Genomic DNA, 24,737 nt, shown 5'->3' with positions numbered 1-24,737 from the left:
CCCCCCCCCCCAAAAAGTGCCAAATGTGGCAGTGGAGGGTGCGAACAAGCGGAGCTTCCTCTTTTGGGTGGAGCTCTTCTTTAATATTCATATGGAATATTTCATATTTATCTGACTAAAATAAGCATTTGATTTATGTATTTTTTTAATTAATATTTATAGTCTTGTCTATAATAATAATAAAAAAAAAATTATATATATATATATATATACACACACATATACATACACACAAAAACACTATACAATCCCTTTAAATAATTTTAAAATCTATAAGATCTTTTTTTTCATCTTGTACCATCACTTGAGGTATGGAGATTACATTGGAAAGCATTGGAAGACTCTTGCAAAGTCACCGGAACAAAGGGGGCCCTGCTACAGTAACAAGCAGTAAGCTCTGTGAAAATCAAAAAAACACTTGTAAGCAGGTGCATAATAAGGTGCTGTTGTTGCCTGTTTTAATTATCTGTCTGGGTTAAGTGTAGGTAGTGGTACCCCTTGAGGGCTGCTAATAGACTCTGTACCCCACCCATTACCTTGACTCTGCAAATCCTCCATTACCTCTGACACCCTGGGTTCGGTCATCTTACTAACTGTAGTAGTAAATAGAGACTCACACAGTATTAAAGAAACAGTTCAAATATGTTTATCAACTTTGTCAGTTAGTAAGAATCACTCCTACACACACACACAACTATTTTATGTTTACCGTATATACTCGAGTATAGGCCGACCCGAATATAAGCCGAGGCCCCCAATTTACCCCCAAAAAAACTGGCAAACTTATTGACTCGTGTATAAGCCGAGGGTGAGACATGCCTGTCCATCCCTGTGTGTGTGTCCGTCCATCCCTGTGTGTCCGTCCATCCCTGTGTGTCCGTCCATCCCTGTGTGTCCGTCCATCCCTGTGTGTCCGTCCATCCATCCCTGTGTGTGTGTGTGTCCATCCATCCATCCATCCCTGTGTGTGTGTGTGTCCATCCATCCATCCATCCCTGTGTGTGTGTGTGTGTCCATCCATCCATCCATCCATCCCTGTGTGTGTGTGTCTCCATCCATCCATCCCTGTGTGTGTGTGTCTCCATCCATCCATCCATTTGTGTGTGTGTATCCATCCATCCCTGTGTGTGTGTGTCTCCATCCATCCATCCCTGTGTGTGTGTGTCCATGTGTGTGTGTGTGTGTGTGTGTGTGTGTCCAGCCTACCTGTGTCCCGAGCCTCCGTCCCGTGCCGTGCCTTGCCTCCTTGCCTCCGTCCCGTGCCGTGCCTTGCCTCCTTGCCTCCGTCCCGTGCCGTGCCTTGCCTCCTTGCCTCCGTCCCGTGTCGTGCCTTGCCTCCGTCCCGTCCCGTGCCGTGCCGTGCCTTGCCTTGCCTCCGTCCCGTGCCTTGCCAGGATCGCCGCTCTTCGTCGGCGCCTCGGCGGCCATTCTAAAATTCAAAAGCCGCGCCTCCGCCTTCGCCTGTGATAGGCGGAACACTGAATTTCCCAGCAGCCTGTGTTCCGCCTATCACGGACATCGTCTCATCCTCGTCCGTAGTACGAGGATGAGCGGATGTCCGTGATAGGCGGAACACTGACTGCTGGGAAATTCAGTGTTCCGCCTATCACAGGCGAAGGCGGAGGCGGAGGCGCGGCTTTTGAATTTTAGAATGTCCGCTGTCTGTCTGCTCGACACGCTGATCGAGCAGGCAGACAGCGATGACTCGAGTATAAGCCGAGGGGGGCACTTTCAGCCTCAAAAAAGAGGCTGAAAATCTCGGCTTATACTCGAGTATATACGGTACTTATCAAAATATATATATATATATATAATGATGTGAAGTTCCTTTGGTTGTAAATGAACACAAATATTAACCCAATCACAGAACACCTATGTGAACAGTTTAACAGAAGGGTAGACAACTGACACTATATCTTCTGTGTCAGGTTTCTCCCTTCTGCTTCCTCAACTCACAGGCCAGTAAATCCTGCACAATATGGAAAAACAATATAGAACGGCTCCCTTTAAATGCAATCCAATGCAATCAAGGCAGATGAGGAAAAAGAGGATTATAAAAAAGTAAAAGGGTATTACTTGAAATCCAGATGTCTTCAGTTACCCTCTTTATGTTGTAAATAAAGTAATTCTGGATGACAGAGTGTAGCAAATGTGTCAGGACCTTGATTTCTCCTTGTTGTATTATATCTCCCCTCTTTATGATCCCAATGGTGCTATCCAATATATAGTAGCTACTAGAATCTGTAATGTGAACTGGGCATAGATGTCTGCTTTCAGTGTTCGTTATAAGATTTAACTTATGTGGGACTATAAGTACCAACGGCTGAACTGTGTGAATGATTTCTGAAAGCAGTGTCCTTAACTATGACATAGGGTATGCCCGCTCACCACTCTGGAACTCAGATGAAGTTGACAACTCTATCTCTGTATCCTGGCTCTGGGTAATTGCGTCTGCGGCTCCATACTGGTATCTGAATTGCGAGCATCTCTGGATGACCTGGAACACCCTCAGGTCTGCTGCACAGAAGACGCGATGCTGTCCGCAGAGATGCCTCTGGGTATAGCTGTCCAGATCAACACTGAGTAGGCTGTAAATCATCAGCAACTCCTGCTGGCAGAGTCAAAATGGCATCCAGGGAGGCTTATATAGGCTGCGCCATCCCCTTTTATATCCTTTCCCAGCAATCTGTTCTGTCCACTCAGCATTCTGTTAATTGTAGCTCATATCAGTTCTACTAGCATAGTCACTTCAGCATTCGGCACTACACATCCCATGATGCTTTGTTCTAACTCCAATCACCGGAAAAGGGAAATTGACACAAAGAGTCCAGTAAACACTAAAGGGAGCCAACCCCACATTAATAACACAGGAAATGATTCTAGATTGTGGGCATAATAGCCCTCAATCTAGAAAAAGGCTACATGTATTTTCTGCTGTGTGTATTGCACTACTGAGTTAATGTTAGAAGTGGTTCACTTCTTCACGGTAGAAGTGGTGCTGCCTGAGAGGTAAGGGCTAACTTATAAATAGAAAAACTGTATTTAGGTCAAGGGTTCCTTGGGGTTCTATTTTACTCTCTGCGTGGGAAGAGAAGGAGAGTGCTGCTGAAGATGTAATTGCCACTTTGCTACTTTACCACCCCTTGTATAGTCTCAGTCAGGGTTCCAAGGGATATGGATTTTGCTTCTAAATGGACTTAAAGAATTTCTTATATTAATAATAAACACAGGTCTCACGAGACCAGACCGCGCTATGGGGGTACTGCCAGGCCACAGTGTGAAATAACACTGGAAACGGTGTCGCCACCCCTGTATCTTGCAGTCCTAAAGAAGATTGCAAGTAAAGGCAAAGGTCAAATAATTAAATTAGGAGGGGCTAGGCGCTACCTATAGTAACTAAGAAGGTATATGTACAAATATGTGTAAAAACATAAAGATATAACCCCACATACAGCACCGCCAGCTAGAAAATTACCAATAGAAAATTGGGGGTGAGACCCCTCACCAAACTATAAATAGTTGCAAGAAAGGAGTAGACAGAGCGACTAAACAAGATCTTATAACTGTGCTCCAATAGTGTATGGTAAAATTCAGTATATGATAGGGGAATGTTACAGACTATAGTATATTAAATGCCCAAAGGTGGGTAAATGTATCAGACGCAGGTATACCACTATTATCAACTTATATAGCCACGTACCCAATTCACAAATACACAAATAACACTCAACACCGGATATGTAAACCTAAATGTATAAAGTGCAAACTTATATGTAAGTAAATGTGTATTTAGCAGGGAATGCTATGATATACAAATATGTGTGGTGAAGGCCATTAAATACCAATAAGGACCAAAAAATGTGCAAATATGCAAAAATGTGCAAAAAATTGCAAAGTAAAAACAAACATGTGCAATGGATGCAAAAAATGTGCAATGTGCAAAAATGTGCAGAAATGTGTGCTGAAAAAATATATACTAAAAAATACAAAATATTGTGCAAACAACCAGATATTAAAAAAGTAAGAAGAACACAGGACCAAGCAAAAGAAAAAATAATAATAACTTATATAAAGTCCATGGGTAAGTGCATATATACTCCAAATAAAGTCCTATAGAATGCAGTCCACAACAGGTGAAAAGGTATGTATCTTCAGATTCTTCAGATAAATGCAAAATAAAAGTGATTGGTGCGCAGATAAAATTCAGGTGACTTCCGTGCTCACATCCTCGGCTCCCCACTCACCAGAACTTTAAGCCCACACAGGGCAGTCAGGCCTGTAGATCTCAAACATCAGAAACTGATCCACAAAGGGAAGGTACAGAAGGAAGTGATTATCCTCTCTCTTCTCCTTTCTTGGTGTATAAGGAGGGCTAATGTTGATAGATTGAAGTGTCCTCAGAGAGAAAAAAGGGGGGACCTCATAGTGTAGTGATTCCAGGTCTCAAAAAAGGTAGTTTTTAAAAAAAAACATAAACTTTATTAATAAAAAATCAAAATGACATAACCCCTAGGGGGATATACATAAATAATACAGTCCCAGGTCAAATAAATAGTCAAAATCTTTTGATTAGGGTGATCACAAAAAACCTTTTTGACACTATAAAAAATATTTAAACCAAAAAAAATGTATATAAAAAATAAAAATAAAGAGCAAAAAAAGGAAAAGGAAAAAGGGGATTGAGTTTGCCCACCTTTTCTAAAGTGTCAGCTTGTATGAGCCAAGGTGCTTCTAGATGAAACAAATATAGACAGGGTATAGCTCCTGGATACAATTATCTCTGCCGTAGGGTCACAGTAAAAATAGCTCCCGGCCGCGACAGCCTAAAGAGAACTCATGAGCCGCTGGTCCTATCGGGGGATATCTCCCTCCAGGACGAACCTCAGCTGATAGTCCCGGCGAGGAGCAAAAAAACGATACGCTTGCGAGGAGGATAAGTGTTCCACCCTGCGTTCCACCTGTGCTCAGTACACTCCGGAAGTGGTGTGCGTGATTACTCAGACGCGTTTCATCATAGGACGTCTACTGCGACGATAGAATTTCTTACCTATTTAAGGTAAGACTACCTCATAGAGAAAAGGGAGCATCAGGGGCACAACTAAAGGGCACAACGTAAGGCCATTTAAAGGACTTTGCATAGGAATGTGTATGGAAGGTGTCTTTGAGAACTATTCATCTGTTATGTTTACCTACTTCAGTAAAATAACTTTGTTCTTACTTAAATTGCCTGACCAAAAGTTACTAAAGGGGTTAATGCATAGTGTATCCAAAGAACAGGACTTAAAAAAGAGACGAGGATTTAGTGAAGATGCTATACAAATGTCTAATGAGCAGAGAACCTATCCAGAGGAGGCTATATTGCCTTGCTAATGACTACAGTACTAGTGTTGTGTGAGTAAATATACAGTCAGTCAGGAAGTGGGTGTCATGGCAAGGGTGACGGAGGCCCTGGTAGTGAAGGAGCTTGGTGTTTAGGCTCCTTCTCTAGTGACCGGTTCCCTACATACTGGAATCGACTTCGACTTGTAGTTCTCTTTTTCACAGATTCCTAACAGTTAACCTAAAAGTAATTTCTATTATAAATTGAGACATGTATATCCACTAGAAGTGAAAAATGGTACAGGCATGTTTTTTTAATGTGTTCTATATGGATGGGCCTGATGTTCGAGTTGCACGTAAGTTAGATTCGAACATCGGGTATTTGCCCCCTTCACCAAGTAACGAACATTATGGGGCGTTCGCAGCAAACTTGAGCACCACAGAACGCCCCATAATGCACTGCGAGATGCAACGTCTGATGATTGGCCAAAACATGCACCTGACCTGACCTCTGCTGTGAGAGCCCTGATTGGCCAAAGGCAAGGTGCCTTTAGCCAATCATGGCTCAGGGGGCTAAGTACACACCCCACACTATGTAAGGCTGCCGTATATATAGTGTTATGATTGAGAGAATGTTAGCTAGAGGCAGGTTAGTTAGTGGTGTGCAGGCAGTTTAATATATATATATATATATATATATATACACACACACACACACACACACACACACACACACACACACACACACACGGTGCAGTCAGTGTACAGTATATAATATAGTGTATTGAAGTGGTTAAGGGGAACCCTATGACAAAATTTTGAAAAAAAAACGGCATGGGTCGCCCTCCAGTCCATGCCCTTTGGGTCTGGCATAGATTTTAAAGGGAAACTCCACGCCAAAAATGAAAAAAAAAAATTGGCATGGGGTCCCCCCAAAATCCATACCAAACCCTTATCCGAGCAAGCAGCCTGGCAGGCCAGGATGGGGGGGGGACAAACGAGCACCCCCCACCTGGACCCTACCAGGCCACTTGCCCTCAGGGCAAGGGCCCCGTCCCCATAACCCTGGCCTGGTGGTTGTGGGGGTCTGCGGGTGGGGGGCTTATCGGAAGCTAGAAGCCCCTTTTAGCAAGGGGCCGGGGCAGACTGACAACTCATGGGGCCCCCGGGCAATAGGAGATTATGGGCCCCCCAGGCAATCAGAGATTATGGGGCCACACAGTATAAACACACACAGTCTACAATCACACAGTATACACATACATGTACACACAGTATACATGTATCTATTGGCTGAGAAGGTACTGGAGAGGTGGGGCAGCTATAATCTCAGGATTTTTAGACCAAAAGGAAGTCAGTAAGGGACATTTCAGGGACAGATGTAAAAAAAACACAGATTTTTACATACTTTCCCTGGTTTTACTGAGGTTGGCAACCCTGGTGGGGCCCCCTAGTGCCCTGGAGCCCTCGGACAGTGCCCGAGTGGCCGAATGGTCAGTCCGCCCCTGCGAGGGGCCCCCAGATCCCGCCCTCTATGTGAATGGGTATGGGGTACATAGGAATTTTCAAAAACTGTCTTTTGTGGTTTTTATTTTTGGACACTTTTTTTTGGTGAATGGGTAGGGGTACAATGTACCCCTATCTTTTCACATAGGGGGGGCTGGTATAAGCCAGATTCCGATAAGCCCCCCGCCTGCAGGCCCCCAACCAATGGCCAGGGTTATGGGGATGAGGTCCTTGTCTCTATCAACATGGGAACAAGGTGCTTTGGGTTCAGGAGGGGGGCTCTTGCTCGCACCCCCTATCCTGTCCTCCAGGCTGCATGCTCAGATAAGGGTCTGGTATGGATTTTAGGGGGACCTCACGCTGTTTTTTAAAAGAATTTTGGTGTGGAGTTCCGCTTAAAATCCATACCAGACCCAAAGAGCTTGGTATGGACTGGGGGAGGAGTGTTGCCCCACGGCAATTTTTTCCTTGATTGTATCTATATTGCTGGGAGCCAGCAATACATTACAGTTGCAAGCAATTTTTAAATTACATCTTTTTATTTAGAAATGTCATTTTTCTGTGGCACTAATACACATCACACAGATGCACAACTTTAGAGGCAGACTAAGGGGACCCCATAGGCATGATATTTAACCACTTCCCACCCGGCCAATGCATATATACGGCCGGGTGGGAGCCGTCTAATCCTGATAGGACGTTCAGGAACGTCCTTCAGGAGTAGCGGGATCCCGCGCAGCGGTGCGATCCCGATGTGCTCGTGTCACCCGGACACGGCACATCTCAGATCGGCAGGAGGGCTCTGTGATTGGCCCTCCTGATCACATGACGGCCGTGTCCAATCACGGCCGTCATGTGATGTAAACAAACAGCCGGTTGCTAGGCAATCGGCTCTCCTCTCCTCACACGGAAGTCACCGCTGAGGAGAGGAGAGCAGAACGCTGCAGCCGGCTGATGATCAGTGAGTATGAGCTGCTTTTTACAGCTTTTTACTCACTGATCATCAGTGTAGTGTAAACACACAACACACCACACAGTACAAACACAGTCCCCACATATGTCCCCAAAACACACATGTCCCCAAAACATACATGTCCCCAAATAATAAAAACACATGTCCCTAATAATAAAAACATGTCCCCCACATATGTCCCACTAAAATCACATGTCCCAATGATTATCTGCACACATATGTACGTGATCACCTGCACACATATGTACATGATCATTTGCGTACATATGTCCGTGATCACACAAACCAATTATTATACACTTAACGGAATTTTTACCAAAAACATGTAGCAGAATACATTTTGGCTAAAATTTATGACAAAATTTGATTTTATTGGATTTCTTTTCAAATAGAAAAAAGAAAATATTGTTTTTTTCCCAAATTTCCGCTTTTTTTGCGCTTATATCGCAAAAAAAAAAAAAACGGAGTCGTGAATAAATACCACCAAAATAAAGCTCTATTTGTGCGAACAAAATGATAACAATTTCATTTGGGTATAGTGTAGCATGACCGCGCAATTGTCACTGACTAGAGCGCTGAAAGCTGAAAATTGGGCTGGGAAGGAAGGGGGTGAAAGTGCCCTGTATTGAAGTGGTTAAAGGAATATTTGATTTTTATTGTTTCACTTTAAGCATTATTAAAATCACTGCTCCTGAAAATGTACATGTCCCCTGGGGCAGTACCCAGGTCCCCACACATTTTTTATGGCAATAACTTGCATACAAGCCTTTAAAATTAGCACTTTTGATTTTTCAAGTTCAAGTCCTATAGACTTTAATAGGGTACACATGTTCGCACCAATTTTTTGCCTGTTCACATGTTCTCATGTGAACCGAACTGAGGGTGGGGGGGTAGGGGGTGTTCGGCTCATCCCTAGTGTTCTAGTACATTGTCCTAATGAAGCGCATGTGAAGGCAACAGGACTTGGATATTGATTGGATTTTTTACAGTAAGCTGATCTCTTGTATGTTCCTCTAAAAATACATTGAGATTACTGTACATTTCCTTTAGGGTGCAATGCTGAGGTTACACAAGTTACAACATATAGGTTATCTACCTAATTACTGTATTATTTTAAAGTTTTTTTTTTTTTTTTTGCATTTAGTAATATTCATCTTCATTAAGTATAAGTGTCCATTCTTTTTTTCACAATACATTATCTTCTCAAAAAAAAAAAGTTATTTTATAGCATTTATAATACACATAAAGCAACCTTAGGAAAACAAATCTCTGATATTTTCAAAAAGAGCATACATTATCGCTTATTAGTTTTTCATTTATTCCCCTACTGAAATTAGCTTCTTCCTTTATAATAGGGGTATTGATGTAATTAGTTTGATTGTATTTTGTTAGGGGAATTTAATGCTCTTGAGTTGGCTGTAACGCTACAGAAGGAGGTAGTGTATTCCACAGGTATTTATAAAGGAACCTTGTAAATAATTTGATGCATTGTTTTCTCTGCTTCAACAAGATTGTATTGTTCTCAATTGTTGTGGTAAGTAGATTATCATTTGTAATTCCCCAGCAGTACCTAATTAAAAAAAGTGTCAAAAATTGTCTATTTTTTATACTGCATTTACCATTCACAGCAATTTCATAGTGCTTTCTGCTCTACAACTGTCCCAACAGTTGTCTTGTGTTGTGCCCAAGCCTGTTATTCTGCCCAATAACCGCCATTTAGAGAAGAAACAAAATACAGTGGGGGAGATTTACTTAAACTGGTGCACTCAGAATCTGATGCAGCTGTGCATAGTAACCAATCAGCTTCAGCTTATTAATTTAAACTTTGACAATAAAACCTGGAAGCTGGTTGGTTATTATGCACAAATGCACTACATTCTGTGTGCTCCTGTTTTAGTTAATCTCCCCCCAGTATATTCTCTTTCCTTTTACTGGTGTTTTTATAATTAATATTAATACAAAAACAGATCTGGGGACAATATTGGGTGGCTTGTTTTGTACTGAATTTCATGCCCTAATTATTTCACAATATGTTTAGCAATTTGAGAATTTTTGGATGTGCAAAAAATCCCATTCAATTTGTAGGGGCTGGATGGTTTGCAGGTTTGCTGTTTATCTAGCCTTCACTAAAAGAGTTACCTTCAAAACTCTCATAAATGCAGAAGTGGGAATCAGAAATAAACATCCAGTTTCCCCCATCAGATTGGGCCTCCACATGGATAAAATGTAAGTGCACTAAATCTCTGACAATAAGGGAGACAGCTGTGAAACTTTTCACCATGTGGTATTACATACCCTCTCATCTAAATACAATTTTTCCAGATGTCTCCTCTAATTGTTTTAGAGGGTGCACCCTTCCTGGGTACTTCCTACACATTTTTTGGATTTGTGATAGGCTCTCCCCTACATGGAAAGAAGTGTTTACTCTTATCAATAAATTGGCTGGTAAAGACATCAAATTAACTTATCTTAATTGTCTACTTTTCCAAAACATTTCTCATATTTACCCCTACCTTACACAATTGATTCATACATTACGTGTGGCTACACATTAGATGACAGCTCTCAATTGGAAGGAATTGGTTGTACCCTTTTCACAAATATTATCAAGAATCAAAGAAATTAAAATTATGTAAAATATCCACCATTCTATAAATAATACCAAAATATTCTTTGATATAAAATGGGATCTGTGGTTTATCTATAAAACATTAACTGATGAATAGAAAGTATATGGCCTGGAGTTGAGTGGAACTAGGAGCAGGGTCAGCGTGACTGGAGCCTACAGAAGAGGCAGAGTATTAGTGGGGTGGTGGTAGTATTAGGCAGTGCTGGTTAATTAATTATGGAAAATTGTGGGTTGGACCAATCTGAGGTATGGGTGTCCCTTCCTAACAATACGGTGGTAACATCAGGGTATTAATTCGGTTGTATCTGGTAGTACGTAAGTGGTTAATTGTCCCTGATCCGGTGTAGTTGCGGCTGGGGGCCATTGATTGGATGGCAGATACAAATGGTTAATCGTGAGTATATAGGCCTTCAAAGACCTTGGTTTTTATTGTTATGCATTGACATATATATGCATTAAACTTGTTTTCTTGTGAATGTTGTATTTAATGGTTTGTAATAAAAAGGCTGCTATGGCCATTTGACTCCAAATAAAATGTGTCGTCTGGTAATTTTGGAAGGGGTGATGTGTCAAATGTTTAATGTTTTATAGATACTCAGAGCCTCTGAATTCTGCAGGCCCCTCAGTCATGAAAAAATTTATTCTTTATTGACTTACCCATATATATGTTTTCTTCTTTTTTCTCTTCTTTAAAGTTTAACATTAGTTGTTGTGAAGTAACACCAGTTTAGAAAATGTGTTAATACAATGTACGTATACAAATATACACATTCATACTTATTTTAGCCATATACATCTTCATTGCTTAATACTGTTGCTTCAATTGTGCAAGACAACCTTTTTTACAATAAACATTTTTATAAATAAAAAAGGGTTACCTTCAAACTGCAATGATTATATTGCACTACAGTAAAACCTTGGTTTGAGAGTAACTTGGTTTGAGAGTGTTTTGCAAGACAAGCTACATTTTTTAAATAAATTGTGACTTGATATACAAGCAATGTCTTGATATACGAGTAGTGTGATGTCACAACTGAGTATACAAGAAAGGCACCTCTAAGCTTAGCAATATGGCTACATTTAATGAAGGCACAACATTTAGTAACTCACATGGTTGATGATTAAAACAGACACTAACTATGCTGGCACAGGCGTTGCTTCCGTAGTCATGGCTGGACGTGAGTAGCGGAGCTTGTGTCCATGCCCGAGCCTCCGGCAGATTCCTCAACTAGCTGCGGCTTGTAGTGGCTTGTAGCGGCTTTCTCCAATATAGAAGCTGGTATGAGCGTGAGAGGAACCCTCTGAGCTGACCCCTGTGTGACCCTGTGCAAGCAGGAGCAGGAGTGTGAGATAGAGCAGAGCCCTCCAGAGCCCTCTGAGCTGCTTGAGTCCTCTGTGTCTGACTTGATGTGAGTAGGAGTGGGAGTGTGAACGGGAGTACCCCTGAACTCTCTGAACTTGAGCTTGAATTCTCTGCATCATGTTGGGTTAGCTGAGTCTTGGTTGTAGCCCTGAACCTCCGGCAGCACTTTGGCTGTATTTGATCCAAGCAGCTGATTTTCCATACATTACCTAGCAGCTGGTGTGAGACTGGCTTTGAGTAGACAGCCGGCAGCTGAGAAGCTGAAGGAATATGCTCACTCTGACAGACAGGGGGCTGGACGGAGCCCCCAAAGCACCTGGAGCAGAGGATCGGCTGTTAACTCAAACCCTTCTAAGCAAGGAACTGCAGAAAAGATAGAGAAGGTGGAGAGACAGAGCAAACTATCACTGGAACAGGCGAATGCTCAATTGCTGGCAGCAATACAAACCTCCAACGTGGCTTTATCAGGTAAAATGGAAGAAATTAAGACTGATATTGACTTTTTGAGACAGGACATGCAATGTCGGGTGGCACAGTGGTGTAGTGGGTAGCACTCTTGCCTAGCAGTAAAAAAGGGTCACTGGTTCAAATCCCAACCATGACACTACTTGCCTGGAGTTTGCATGTTCTCCCTGTGCCTGTGTGGGTTTCCTCCCACACTCTAAAGACATGCTGGTAGGTTAATTGGCTTCAGTCCAAAATTGGCCCTAGTATATGAATGTGAGTTGGGGACCTTGGATTGTGGACTCCTTGAGGGTAGGGACTGATGTGAGTGTGGGATGTATGTGTGGAGCGCTGTGTAAAATTGATGGTGCTATATGGGTACCTTAAACTATAATAAGGATATAATAGATAAGCATCTTAATGGGACACAATGTATTTGGGGGATAGGGACAATTGTAGGCACTCACTCAGGTTGAACTGGATGGACTGGTGCCTTTATTCAGATTTACTAGCTATGTATGCGGGATTACTGAAAATAGAGTGTTAGCACTGGAAGACACTGTGGCAATGTGGCAGCAGAAATTGGATGAATTTGAGAATTGCATGAGCAGAAACAATATCGGAATCATAGGTTTACCCTCCAAGGCCATTTTTAGCACGCTTACTGAACTGTAAAGATCGCGACCTAGTCCTGCGTAAAGCTCGAAAAAAGGGTGTGATACAATATGAAAATGTTAAAATTTCAATATTCCCAGACTTCTACCAAGAGCTACAAAAGCAGTGCACTAGCTTTAATGAAACCAAACGGAAGCTACGAGAAAATGGGACTGTGTTTTCAATGGCTTACCCAGCTCGGTTAAGAGTGGAGGATAGAGGGAAGGTTTTGTTTTTCACCACAGCTGAACAGGCCCATGAATGGCTTCGGATTAATAAAAGGACACCTCCCAAAGATTAGGGAATTCCGGGTAGTGGAAATCCATATTGAAATATATTTTTGAATTATTTCCCTTTTTGATTGAACCCCCCCCTTTTTCTTTGTTATTATTTTATTTTTTTGTTTGGGGCTTATTTTTAAGGCACGTCTATTATATAAAACATGTTTTTCTGCAGTGATTTTTTTTTTTTTTAGTATATACGGATATAAATGCAGATTGCTATCACAATGAAAACACTTTAATTGTTTTATATGTAACCTCTCCTTTTTTGTATGGTATATTAGATAGAAATGGATGTATGGTACTGCTTCAATTAGTTGGGAGTATCCAAAATAATATAATATATTTGATGTATTGAATTACACATCTGCACTTTATTGGACACATGCCAGTTATATATATATAGGACAGCTTGGTTATTTACTGTATTTTTTCATTTTTTGATGTCAGTTATATATAGGATAGTTTGGGTAATTTTTGTACATCTGCACTTTATTAATCTATTTACAGATGGATTTAAGAAATGGCACAACAGGGGGATATTTGATATTTTATGTGGGAGATGGGAAGGGAGGGGGACTACCCTTGGGCTACCCCTGAAAGGGGAAGGGAGGGGGTAGAGAACCTGGATATATATGTTATACCGCAGGAAAACAAATTTTCTTTTTGAAGCTCCCAAACTATTCCCTTACCCTCTTTTTTTTTTTTCTTTGTTATTTGGGATATATAGATATATCCCAAGTAAAACAATAGCTGCAATCTTTAGCTTAAACAGGCTGGACACTTTTCAAATTGCCTGCAATATAGGTAATGCCAATGTCTATTTTTTTTTCTTTTTTACACCCTGAATTAATACAATATTTTGACGTTTTGGGGGATAAGAGGCTTAGAATGGCTGTAATATGGATATCAATGGCTGCAGCGACACTACTTTACTTAAAACAGATAAACATAAGGGAAGATAGGATGGCGTGTGGGCATAGCCTCTATTTACAAATTATGGGAAATATGAGTGAACAATGTATCTTTATATCATGGAATGCAAGAGGAATGGGGGCAACCACTAAGAGAAGCCAGATATTTACGATTATTTAACAGACCAAGGCAAAAATAGTATGTAGTATGCAGGAAATGCATATGATAAAAGACAAGTTAAAATATTTGAAGAAGCCCTAGGTTAATCATATTTACCATTCATATCATACGTCCTATTCAAGGGGGTGTGTCTATGTTGATACACTGATCGGTGTCGTGGGAGTGCATTAGCTATAGATGTGACGCTGATGGAAGATGTGTGTTTTTCTATGGAATATTACACGCTTTACCATTTGTATTTATGGAAATCTATAATCCACTGCACGCAGGTATGCAGGTAGTGAAGGATGCAGTGCTGTTTATGGCTCAATACCCTGGTGCATACGTGATATGTATGGGGAATTTCAATATGATACTTGACTCAACTTTACATAGATATGGGGGTGCAATCTTAAAATGGGAGAGTAGAGAGAACGTTAAAAAGTCTTCTTGGTGAGATAGGATGGTCTGACTTGTGGAGAGTTGGGAACGCATGAGAACTATGCAATGGATGGTACGGTATGGGATGCATTTAAGCCATATCTGCGGGCGACACTGAAGTCAACCATATCCCACATCAAACCATCCAGTAGGCAAGGAGAGGAGGAAATAGCTAAACAATGTGTACAAGCAGAAGATGAATTTGTATCTAATCCCTCAAGTGAAAATCAGGCAAGGTGAGAAAGTCTCCTTAGGATATAAAAGGGACAAATAGAAATAAAGGCTAAACAGACAATCTTTTATGAGGTAAATTTTTTTTGAACAAGGGAACCAGTCTAGCAGTTTACTGGCATTTATTGCCAAACATCAAACAACAACCTTGGCTATCTCTAAGATACGAAATGAACAAGAGATACTAGCCTGTACAATAGAAGAAATCAATGCTTTTGTGAGTTTTATGTTAAGATGTACGCTACTTCATTAACATGCATCGAGGAGGATATAGAGGGGTATCTAGAGGAGGTAGTGTACCTGCAAATAACAAGAGAAAATGCAAAATTTATGGACGGGGAAATCATAAGAATGAAGAAGTAAGGGAGGCGATCTCATTGTTGGCTACTGGTAAATCCCCAGGACCAGATGGGATACCCCTGGAAGTGTACAGTCGATATATATAGATCAGATAGCCAAAATTTTATCTAGGGTATATAAAGAGGCCCTTGTTAGGGGGGAAGTCCTATATTTAATGTATGAGGCAACGGTAATATTAATCTTAAAACCAGACAAGGACCCACATGAATGCACCTCTTACAGGCCAATATCCTTGTTAAACTGTGATTACAAAATCCTTGCCAGGATACTGACTAGAAGATTAAACACTGTAATAACATCTATAATCCACACTAGGGATGAGCCGAACACCCCCCGGTTCGGTTCGCACCAGAACTTTCGAACGGACCCCAAATTCGTACGAACGTTAGAACCCCATTGAAGTCTATGGGACTCGAACGTTCGAAATGAAAAGTGGTAATTTTAACGGCTAATATGCAAGATACTGTCCTAAAAAGGGTTTGGGGACCTGGCTCCTGCCCCAGGGGACATGGGTCAATGCAAATTTTTTTTTTAAAAACGGCCGTTTTGGCGGGAGCACTGATTTTAATGACGATTAAAGTGGGAAAAAAAAAGTGAAATATTCCTTTAAATATGGTGCCTGGGGGGTGTCTGTAGTATGCCTGTGAAGTGCCACATGCTTCCCGTGTTTAGAACAGTCCCTGCACAAAATGACATTTAACGGAAATAACGTCATTTAAAGCTGCTTGCGGTTTTAATGTTATATCTGGTTCCTGCAATATGGTTGAAAATCATTGAGAAAAATGGCATGGGTAGCCCTCCCTGCCCATTACCAGCCCCTTTGGGTCTTGTACGCATATTAAGGGGAACCCCGTACCCATATTAAAAAAAGGAAATGCGTGTGGCCCCCAGGCCCTATATACTCAGAACAGCAGTATACAGACGGTGCAAACAAGACAGGGACTGTGTAGGTTTGTTGTGTTAAGTTGAATCTGTTTGTAATTTTCAACTGGTACATTTTTAAAGTGTAGCTCCAGTCAAAAAAACATTTTTTAAGCTTTTTGGAAAACATAGGGAAGGGTCATCACCCCTGTATAATTTGTTTTGTCGTCCATCTTTTTTCATCTCATTTGCTGTTGTCTCCTTCCGTTTGCAAGTAGGAGATGTTTGTAAGTTGGATGTTTGAAAGTAGGGGCCTGCCCTATATGCTCTGCAGAAATGGCGGAACAAGGTGTTGGTTTTGCCACAACATTGTAAGCCCTCAAAGTGACTCTTGGTGGGCGCTGGAGCGCCCTGCTGTGAACGATTATATCAAGAATTGTAATTACATGCCATTGTTGAACAGTGGTAGAAAAATTTACCTTTGGTGGTTGTGGTGCTGGTGCCACAACACTATAAGTCCTCACAGTTACTCTGGGTGGGCACAGGAACGGGCCCTCCTGTGAAATATTATATCAAGAATTGTAATTACATGTCCCTGTTAAACAGGGGCAGAAAAATTGGGCCTTAGGCACTGGTGCTGGTGCCACGACACTGCAACCTCTCCCATATACTCTAGTTTTATTGCAGGAATTAGCCCTGCTGCAAAGCATTGCATCAAAAATTGTACTTAAACGCCCCTGTTAAACAGGGGCAGAAAAATTGGGCCTTAGGCACTGGTGCTGGTCCCATAACACTGCAACCTCTCCCATATTTCTGAGGACAGAGCACTGGAAGAGGCCATGGAGGAAGAAGAAGAGGAGGGGGTGGAGAGAGGTGTGTCACAACCAATAGTAGCATTTTGGAGGCGTGGTGGCGGAACAACCTCCAACACTACTGCACCTTGTCCTGCATCCTTCCCAGCTGCCAGAAGAGTGACCCAATGGGCCGTGAAAGACAGGTAACGTCCCTGCCCATGCCTGCTGGACCATGAGTCAGCGGTAATATGCACCTTACCGCTGACCGCCCTGTCCAGCGAGGCAAGGACATTGCCTTCCACATGCCGGTAAAGAGCCGGAATCGCCTTCCGTGAGAAAAAGTGGCGTTTGGGGACCTGCCACTGAGGAACCGCACATTGTACAAACTCACGGAAGGGGGCCGAGTCTACCAACTGAAAAGGCAGCAGTTGAAGTGCTAGCAATTTAGCCAAGCTAGCATTCAACCGCTGGGCATATGGATGGCTGGGAGTGAACTTCTTTCGCCGGTCCAGCAGCTGGGGCAGGGACATTTGCCTGCTATAATCGGACGTGGGTGTACTGCTAGCAGAGTGCCCGGAAGCACTTGGCTGTGACACACCTAATTCTACACCTTCATTCCTCTCAGAGCAGGTTTCAGAGAGGACTGAAGGTCTAGTGGGGTTGGAGATGCCAGCTGATGAGGAGCAAGGAGAGGGCCGCTTTGTTCTTTGGTGTGGGTCTTTGAGGTACGCTTGCCAACGAGCTGCATGGCAGGTCAACATATGTCTGGTCAAGCATGTGGTGCCCAAGCGGCTGATGTTTTGGCCACGCGAGATACGCTTGAGACATATGTTGCAATTAGCAGCGGTGCGATCTGATGCACTCGTCTCAAAAAAGGCCCACACCAAAGAACTTTTAGCATAACGTGCAGAGGCGGAGCTCTGCGGTGTGATTCAGTCGGTGTGCTGCCCCTAAGCTGGCCCCCGAAGGGCATCCTGCCTCGTTGGACATGTGCCTCCTCCTCCTCTCTCCTACCAGGCACCCACGTGGAGTCAGTGCCCTCATCATCCCCTCCCTCTTCATCGCTGTAGCAAACCTGGCAGTATGCTGCAGCTTGTGGAACATGACTGCCAGATTGCTGTCCTTCTTGAGCATCCCCTCTCTCTGCATTCACGCTACTGCCTTCCTCTAGCTGAGTGTCATCATTAGAGGCTACAAAACACTGGGCATCCTCCTGGAGCATATACCCAACACTGTGCTCAAAGAGTTCAGGAGACTCCTCAGGAGGACGTGGTGGGTCTAGGGAAGGAGTCACTGATGATGACATTGAGAGGAGGGAAGACGATGCGTTGGCAGCTGCTTTGCTAGTACCCTGAGACTGGGTGAGAGAGGATGAGGAGGATGAAGAGGGCTTGGTCATCCACTCTACCAAGTCGTTGGCATGTTGCGGCTCAACATGTCCAGCTGCCGAAAAGAAGGACAAGCGTGTCTCATGGCCACGTGCTGATGACAATGCACCGCGTCCACGACCAGCACTGTTGTCTCTAGACACAAAACCTGCTTGCCCTCTTTTATCGGCTCGCGCCTGTCTGCCTCTCCTTGCTAGCCTTCCAGACATGGTAATGGCCTGAAGGGAGTTGGGTAAAAAAGCAGTTGGGTAGTGTATATTGTGCTGGAGGCACACAACACCCACTAACTCCTGCAGATGCCTTTGTTATAGAACACCAGAGATAAAGGGGTATATACAGAAGTATACTGTGCTGTACTGGAGGCACACACAACTTCCAATAACTCCTGCAGATGGCAAGTGGGCTCAAATAGAGAAGAGCTATGTAGGTGGATATAGCGGTATTTACTGGGTACAGAGCACGCAGACAGCACGCACTAGCTCCTAACACTACTGACTGCAAGCTCTATTATAAAAGATAGATCACTAGCTATATAGGTGAGGTGAATATAGCGGTGTATACTGCGGTCAGGGCACGCAGACAACAACCACTACACAACAGCAAAATCGAAAATCGGCCGAAAATGATCGGTGTGTACTGTGTTGAAGGTACACAGAACACCCACTGCTTCAGACGCCAACACACTACACAAGGCCGCCGCGCTGGCGGCCTTATATAGTGTTGGGCGTGCACTACACAGCCTGAGCTATGATTGGCCACAGGCATCCTGCCTGTGGTCAATCATGGCTCTCCTCGCTGCTGGCGCTGCGATTGGCCAAGCATGCAGGGTCACAGTGCATGCTTGGCCAATCATGAGCCAGCAATGCACTGCGCCATCGCAGTGCATTGTGGGCCGTGAGCACCACACAAATTTGGCGCGAACGGACCAAAACGTTCGGACTTCGCCGAACGGGCGAACAGCCGATGTTCGAGTCGAACGTATGTTCGACTCGAACACGAAGCTCATCCCTAATCCACACAGACCAGACAGGGTTTATACTATCAAGGAGACAGAGAACATTTCAGGTACTGAGCAAAAAGGTTCCTGTTCCCTTTCAGTTACAACTGACCACGTTCAGAGATTTTTATAAGTTCTGAATCAACGTGCTGATTGCCATGATCTCTGGCTAGAGATCTGTTCAGCCTTGAAGTGCCCAGCTGCGAGTGGTAAATCAATGTAGCGGCCATAACCCTTTGTAGGGCGGCCTTGACTTATTGGGCTTACTGGTTACTTCCGCTTGGCTTGTTCTTCCACGTCTAGGGGTTCACAGGGTTGATACCCAACAACTTGGACGATGACACCAATAAAGTCCTTTTGAAAGGTTTTATTTTGCAGGGTAACATCCAACAACACAGTCTCGTATAGGGACAGAGGGCAAGGGTGAAGAACTCAGACATAAAAAGTCTCTAATATCACCCAGAGAGTAGCCACTCGCAGCTGGGCACTTCAAGGCTGAACAGATCTCTAGCCAGAGATCATGGCAATCAGCACGTTGATTCAGAACTTATAAAAATCTCTGAACGTGGTCAGTTGTAACTGAAAGTGAACAGGAACCTTTTTGCTCAGTACCTGAAATGTTCTCTGTCTCCATGATAGTACTGGAAAAACGTGGATTCGTCAATGTCCTTCCCAACTCAGTAACCAAGCACTTCTCAGGATGCCACTTGTTGGCCAAAATGTCATCCACTACATCAACATTGATAAATATTCGTAGAACGCAACTAGTGGCACAAATGAGGGAATATATTCCAGAGTCGAAAGGGCATAGACAGAAGGTTTCCTTGATTTATGGAACCTAGGAAAAGTGGAGAAAGTGGAGGCCGCAGCCAGGGTAATCTTAACTCTTGTTCCTTGAGGGGGGGGGGGGGGAGTGGGGGGAGGAGGAAGGTGGAGGAGGAAGTTTTTTTTCTTCTTTTCTTTCCTTTTGTTCCCTCCAGTCTCCACTCTTTGGTGTTGTGGCGGTGCAGAGGATGGTTTATGTGGACAGCTTTACCCCAGATGCCTGCATACTTAGATGTGCCTCTTTTAAATAGTTAACTATGTGAGTTGCTAAATGTTGTACCTTCATTAAATGTAACCATATTGCTACACTTAGAGGCGCCTCTCTTCTCCTTTATACACTGTAGATCCTGCTGGATTTTACTTCTAATCCCCTTGTGGAGGCTGCCATTTGTGGATGGACATTTTATGGTTACACAGCCTGGTCACATTGCTATAATCTTTTTATATGGACTATAAACTGATGGATTTATGAATAAATGGTTGTGGAACGAATCATCTGAGTTTCCATTATTTCTTATGGGGAAATTTGCTTTGATATACAAGTGCTTTGGATTACAAGCATATTTCCAGAATGAATTATGCTTGCAATCCAAGGTTTTACTGCAGTTGCATTCTGCCCTAGTTGAACTAAAAACATACGCTTAAAATGGTGTTTCACCCTCAAATGTTTTTTTTTTTTTAAATCAGCAGATAAAAACACTGTAGCTGCTGACTTTTAATAAGGACACTTACTTGTCCAGGGAGCCCGTGATGTTGGCCCCTCAAAGCTGATCCGTTCATCGGATCGGGTGCAGGCATCGCCATTCTAACTAAGGGAAACCAGCAGTGGAGTCTTGCGGCTTCACTGCCCATTTCCTACTGCACATGCGCAAGTCGCACAGCGCTTTGTGAATGGCCAGCTTGTCTTCTGGGACACACACAGGTCCCAGAAGACAGTGGGGGGGCTCGCCGCACAAAAAGGATATGACGTCCTGCGCCACGGACCAGATGGATCAGAAGTACACTATGTACTTCATAAAAAGGTACGTTTGAAGAAAAAAAATAATTTAATATCCAAAAACGAGGAGTGGAGAGGTGGTCTTTTGTTTAAGACCACCTCTCAAAAGTGGGCGGAACTCTGCTTTAAGTTCAGAAAAATCCTTCTATGTGATGCTACTAGAAGTTATTTTCTAAAGAAAGAATGGTCCGTCATAAAATAAAGACAAGTTGGAGATGGTACAGCCTTCAATTAATTAATTAAGTACTTCTAAACATTAAACACGATGGTCTTTTTTTATCTTTGATAACTTTTCTTACAGGTACAACACTGGCAATGCAATTGAAGAATACAACTTTCATTACAGAATTCCAGCTTTCAGGTTTTTCGTTGTTAACTGAAGTAGGATTGTGTTTCTTTGTCATGGTGTCCATTGTTTACCTTGTGACAATCACAGCTAATATCTTCATCATCTTTGTCATTGTTACTGAACGACATCTTCACAAGCCCATGTACTTCTTTATTGGTGGACTTTCATTTATAGAGATCTGGTACCCCACCGTCACAGTTCCCACACTGCTTTGGGCCTTGCTAATGAGAAAAAAACACATTTCTCTTGCTGGTTGCATGTCTCAGTTCTATTTTCACTTTTCATTAGGTACGACAGAGAGTTTCCTTCTGACAATAATGTCCTATGATCGATATGTAGCCATCTGCAATCCTTTACATTATTTTGTGATCATGAGTCCAAGGACTTGTAAGAAGCTATTTATTAGTTGCTGGGCTGGAGGGTTCATTGTTATTGTTGTTCTATGTTTACAGGTCTCAAATCTTTCATATTGTGATGGGAATGAGCTTGACCACTATTACTGTGACTTTGCAGCCCTAATCAAATTATCGTGCAGTAAAACTTCTAGTGTGGAAATGTTATTTTTCATATCTGCATGTTTTGTAATTTTGGGCTGTTTTCTGCTAATTGTTATGTCTTACATTCAGATCATCCGTACGACACTATCATTTTCTACATCAACTGGTAGACGTAGAGCGTTTTCAACATGTGCTTCTCATCTAATTGTGGTTTGTCTGTTTTATGTCACCAATATTCTCATGTTTGTACGACCTACCGCTGCTTTACACTTGAACAAATCTGTTTCTATCATTCCCTCTGTAGTGACCCCTTTGCTGAATCCCATCATTTACACCTTGAGAAATCAAGAAGTGAAAAAAGCTGTAAAGAAAGCAGTTCAGAAATGGAATTTTTTAAAACATCCTTTGGGGTCTTAAAGAATGGATTAATTATAGGTGACTTAAAGCGTTTGTTACCCCAACACTTCATATTCTTGATATGTACCCACTGTACCATGTACTTGTATGAAAAAGTATCCTGTTCTCTTTGTATTGCTTCCTTTGTTTGAAATCCCTGTTGGTCCTGCCAGTCCCTCTGCTTTCCTATTAAAAACTGACCACACTAAGCAGGAGAGTACATCGTGGTCAATTCTATAGCTATGCTGGGAACTTAGCCTACTCTCCTCCAATGATCAGACTTGTCCTGACACGCCCCCTCCTGCACAGCCATTCACTGGGAAGCTCACTGTGCTGCTACTTTTCCTCTCCCCAGCTCTTTTGCAGCTGAGAACAGAGGGAAGGTGATCACCTATATTAAAAAAAAGGGATATTCAGTACATTACCACCATCTTGTGACTATTCCTTTAAAGCGGTAGTAAACCTGCAATTTTTTTTTTTTTAAACCTGCAAAGCAAAAGGCATAATGAGCTAGTATGCACCGCATACTAGCTCATTATGAAATACTTACCTTAGAACGAGGCCCCGACATCTGGCCCGATCCACGCCGAGGGAGCTGACATGCTCCCTCTGCGTTTCTTCCGGGTATATCGTCACTCCCGCGCATGCGCGCGGGAGATTTCATTCTGGCCGGCCGGCCACTGCCGGATTTTCAGGCCGAGAATCCCCTTGTGCGCATGCGCCGCTGCAGTCAGCGGCGCATACCAAGGGGAATATCTCCTAAACCGTACAGGTTTAGGAGATTTTTTTTTTACCTACAGGTAAGCCTTATTATAGGCTTTCCTGTAGGTAAAAGTTAAAAATTTGAGTATACAACCACTTTAAATATCACTGTATGTTATTTTTTCACAGTGAGGTTGGATGCTCATTACAGAAGCAAAATTATTTAAAGGCCACGCATCAGACATGGAAACTGAGGGATTAAACTCTCCTTACATTGGCCTTTATTATTAATACCTTTTTTGAAAGTTTAAATGCTAAATAAAGTGGACTTTAAAGGCCCGCAGATAATAAATCTAACCATAATCTAAATAAATCTAACCATAAATGATAATTGCCAGTCCTACCCGGGTGATAATTTGAGGCTCTACATCAGCGCTGATTGTTATATATAAGGCATTCCATCCGTGGATTGGTTTACTCCTAAACTTTCTATGGTTAATATAGGCAGGGTGCTCCCTATTCGCCTTGATTGTTACTACTCTCATAGAAGGTTACTCCAGGCTCAGCTTGGTATTGATGTGATGTCTTGTCCCCTATGGTTTTTACTCTAAATTTGTTTTTTGTTGATGGGGTTGTTTTATGTATGATTACATTCAACAACTACCATTTGTCATGAAATTATTGCTCCTGAGGAAGCATTTTTTCCACGCGAAACATGTCGAGCTAATATAAGATAATCTGCTATACCAGAATCTATACTTGGACCCACAGTTGCTGAATATCCATATTACTGTTGGAAAATCATCTAAGACCCCTCTTTTTGGCTTCTGATTTATGGATGTTACTATAGAAATTGTTATGTGGTGTCATGATTTATGTTTGTAGGGTATACTGATAAAGAATTCTACTCTCTACCTTTTATATATATTTGTACAAAAAATAAATCTTATTCTACCTTTTATATTTGAATAATAGAAGTAAAAATACATTTTATAGTATTTGGTTAGATTTATTATCCCCATGCCTTTAAAGTACACTTTATTTAGCATTTAAACTTTCAAATAAATTACTTATCTGGGACGTTGGCACCCTATTATTTGTGCATTCACTGTGTCACCCCGTGCAAGCACTGTCCTAAACTATACAAGTTTTCTTTTGAATTTATTATTAATAACGCCAAATTGATTATTAACACCTTCAAGATCAGGCACTGAAACCCACATTTATAACTCGACCTAAAACTCTGTGTCATCTCCACTTGCTTACTGGGCACTTAAACCCCCCTCAGTCCCAGACCAATTTTCAGCTTTCAGCGCTGATGGACTTTGAATGACAATTGCCCGGGCATACAACACTGTACCCAAATGAAATTTTTATCATTTTTTTCCCACAAATAGAGCTTTCTTTTGGTGGTATTTAATTACAGCTGGGAGTTTTATTTTTTGCTAAACAAACAAAAAAAGATGCAAAAAAAAAAAAATCATGTTTAATAGTTTGTTATAAAATTTTGCAAACAGGTCATTTTTCTCCTTCATTGAAGTGCGCTGATGAGGCGGCACTGATAGGCTGCACTGGTGGGCACTGATAGGCTGCACTGGTGGGCACTGATAGGCATAGTTAAGGCGGCACTAATAGGCACAGATAAGGCGGCACAGA

The 24,737-nt window shown here is 42.3% G+C and overlaps 1 protein-coding gene across 1 annotated transcript; it reads left to right on the top strand.

Annotated features, from left to right (window-relative positions):
* The first annotated feature begins 9,199 nt into the window (after nt 1–9,199).
* LOC143925699 (olfactory receptor 5V1-like) lies at nt 9,200–23,983 on the top strand. The gene is made up of 2 exons (XM_077450175.1): nt 9,200–9,332; nt 21,439–23,983. Exon 2 carries the CDS (start codon nt 21,453–21,455, stop codon nt 22,398–22,400), a length of 948 nt encoding a protein of 315 aa, XP_077306301.1. The 5' UTR covers nt 9,200–9,332; nt 21,439–21,452; the 3' UTR covers nt 22,401–23,983.
* Nucleotides 23,984–24,737: the final 754 nt, after the last annotated feature.

This window comes from Lithobates pipiens, unplaced genomic scaffold, assembly GCF_037356315.1.
Source record: "Lithobates pipiens isolate NorthernLeopardFrog02 unplaced genomic scaffold, aLitPip1_a1.2 Scaffold_1, whole genome shotgun sequence".
Taxonomy (NCBI): Eukaryota; Metazoa; Chordata; class Amphibia; order Anura; family Ranidae; genus Lithobates; species Lithobates pipiens.
This window is presented reverse-complemented; position numbering and strand designations above follow the sequence as displayed.

Excerpts from the sequence above, each read along its gene's own strand:
- LOC143925699 (XM_077450175.1), top strand. The coding sequence starts at position 21,453 with ATGCAATTGAAGAATACAACTTTCATTACAGAATTCCAGCTTTCAGGT.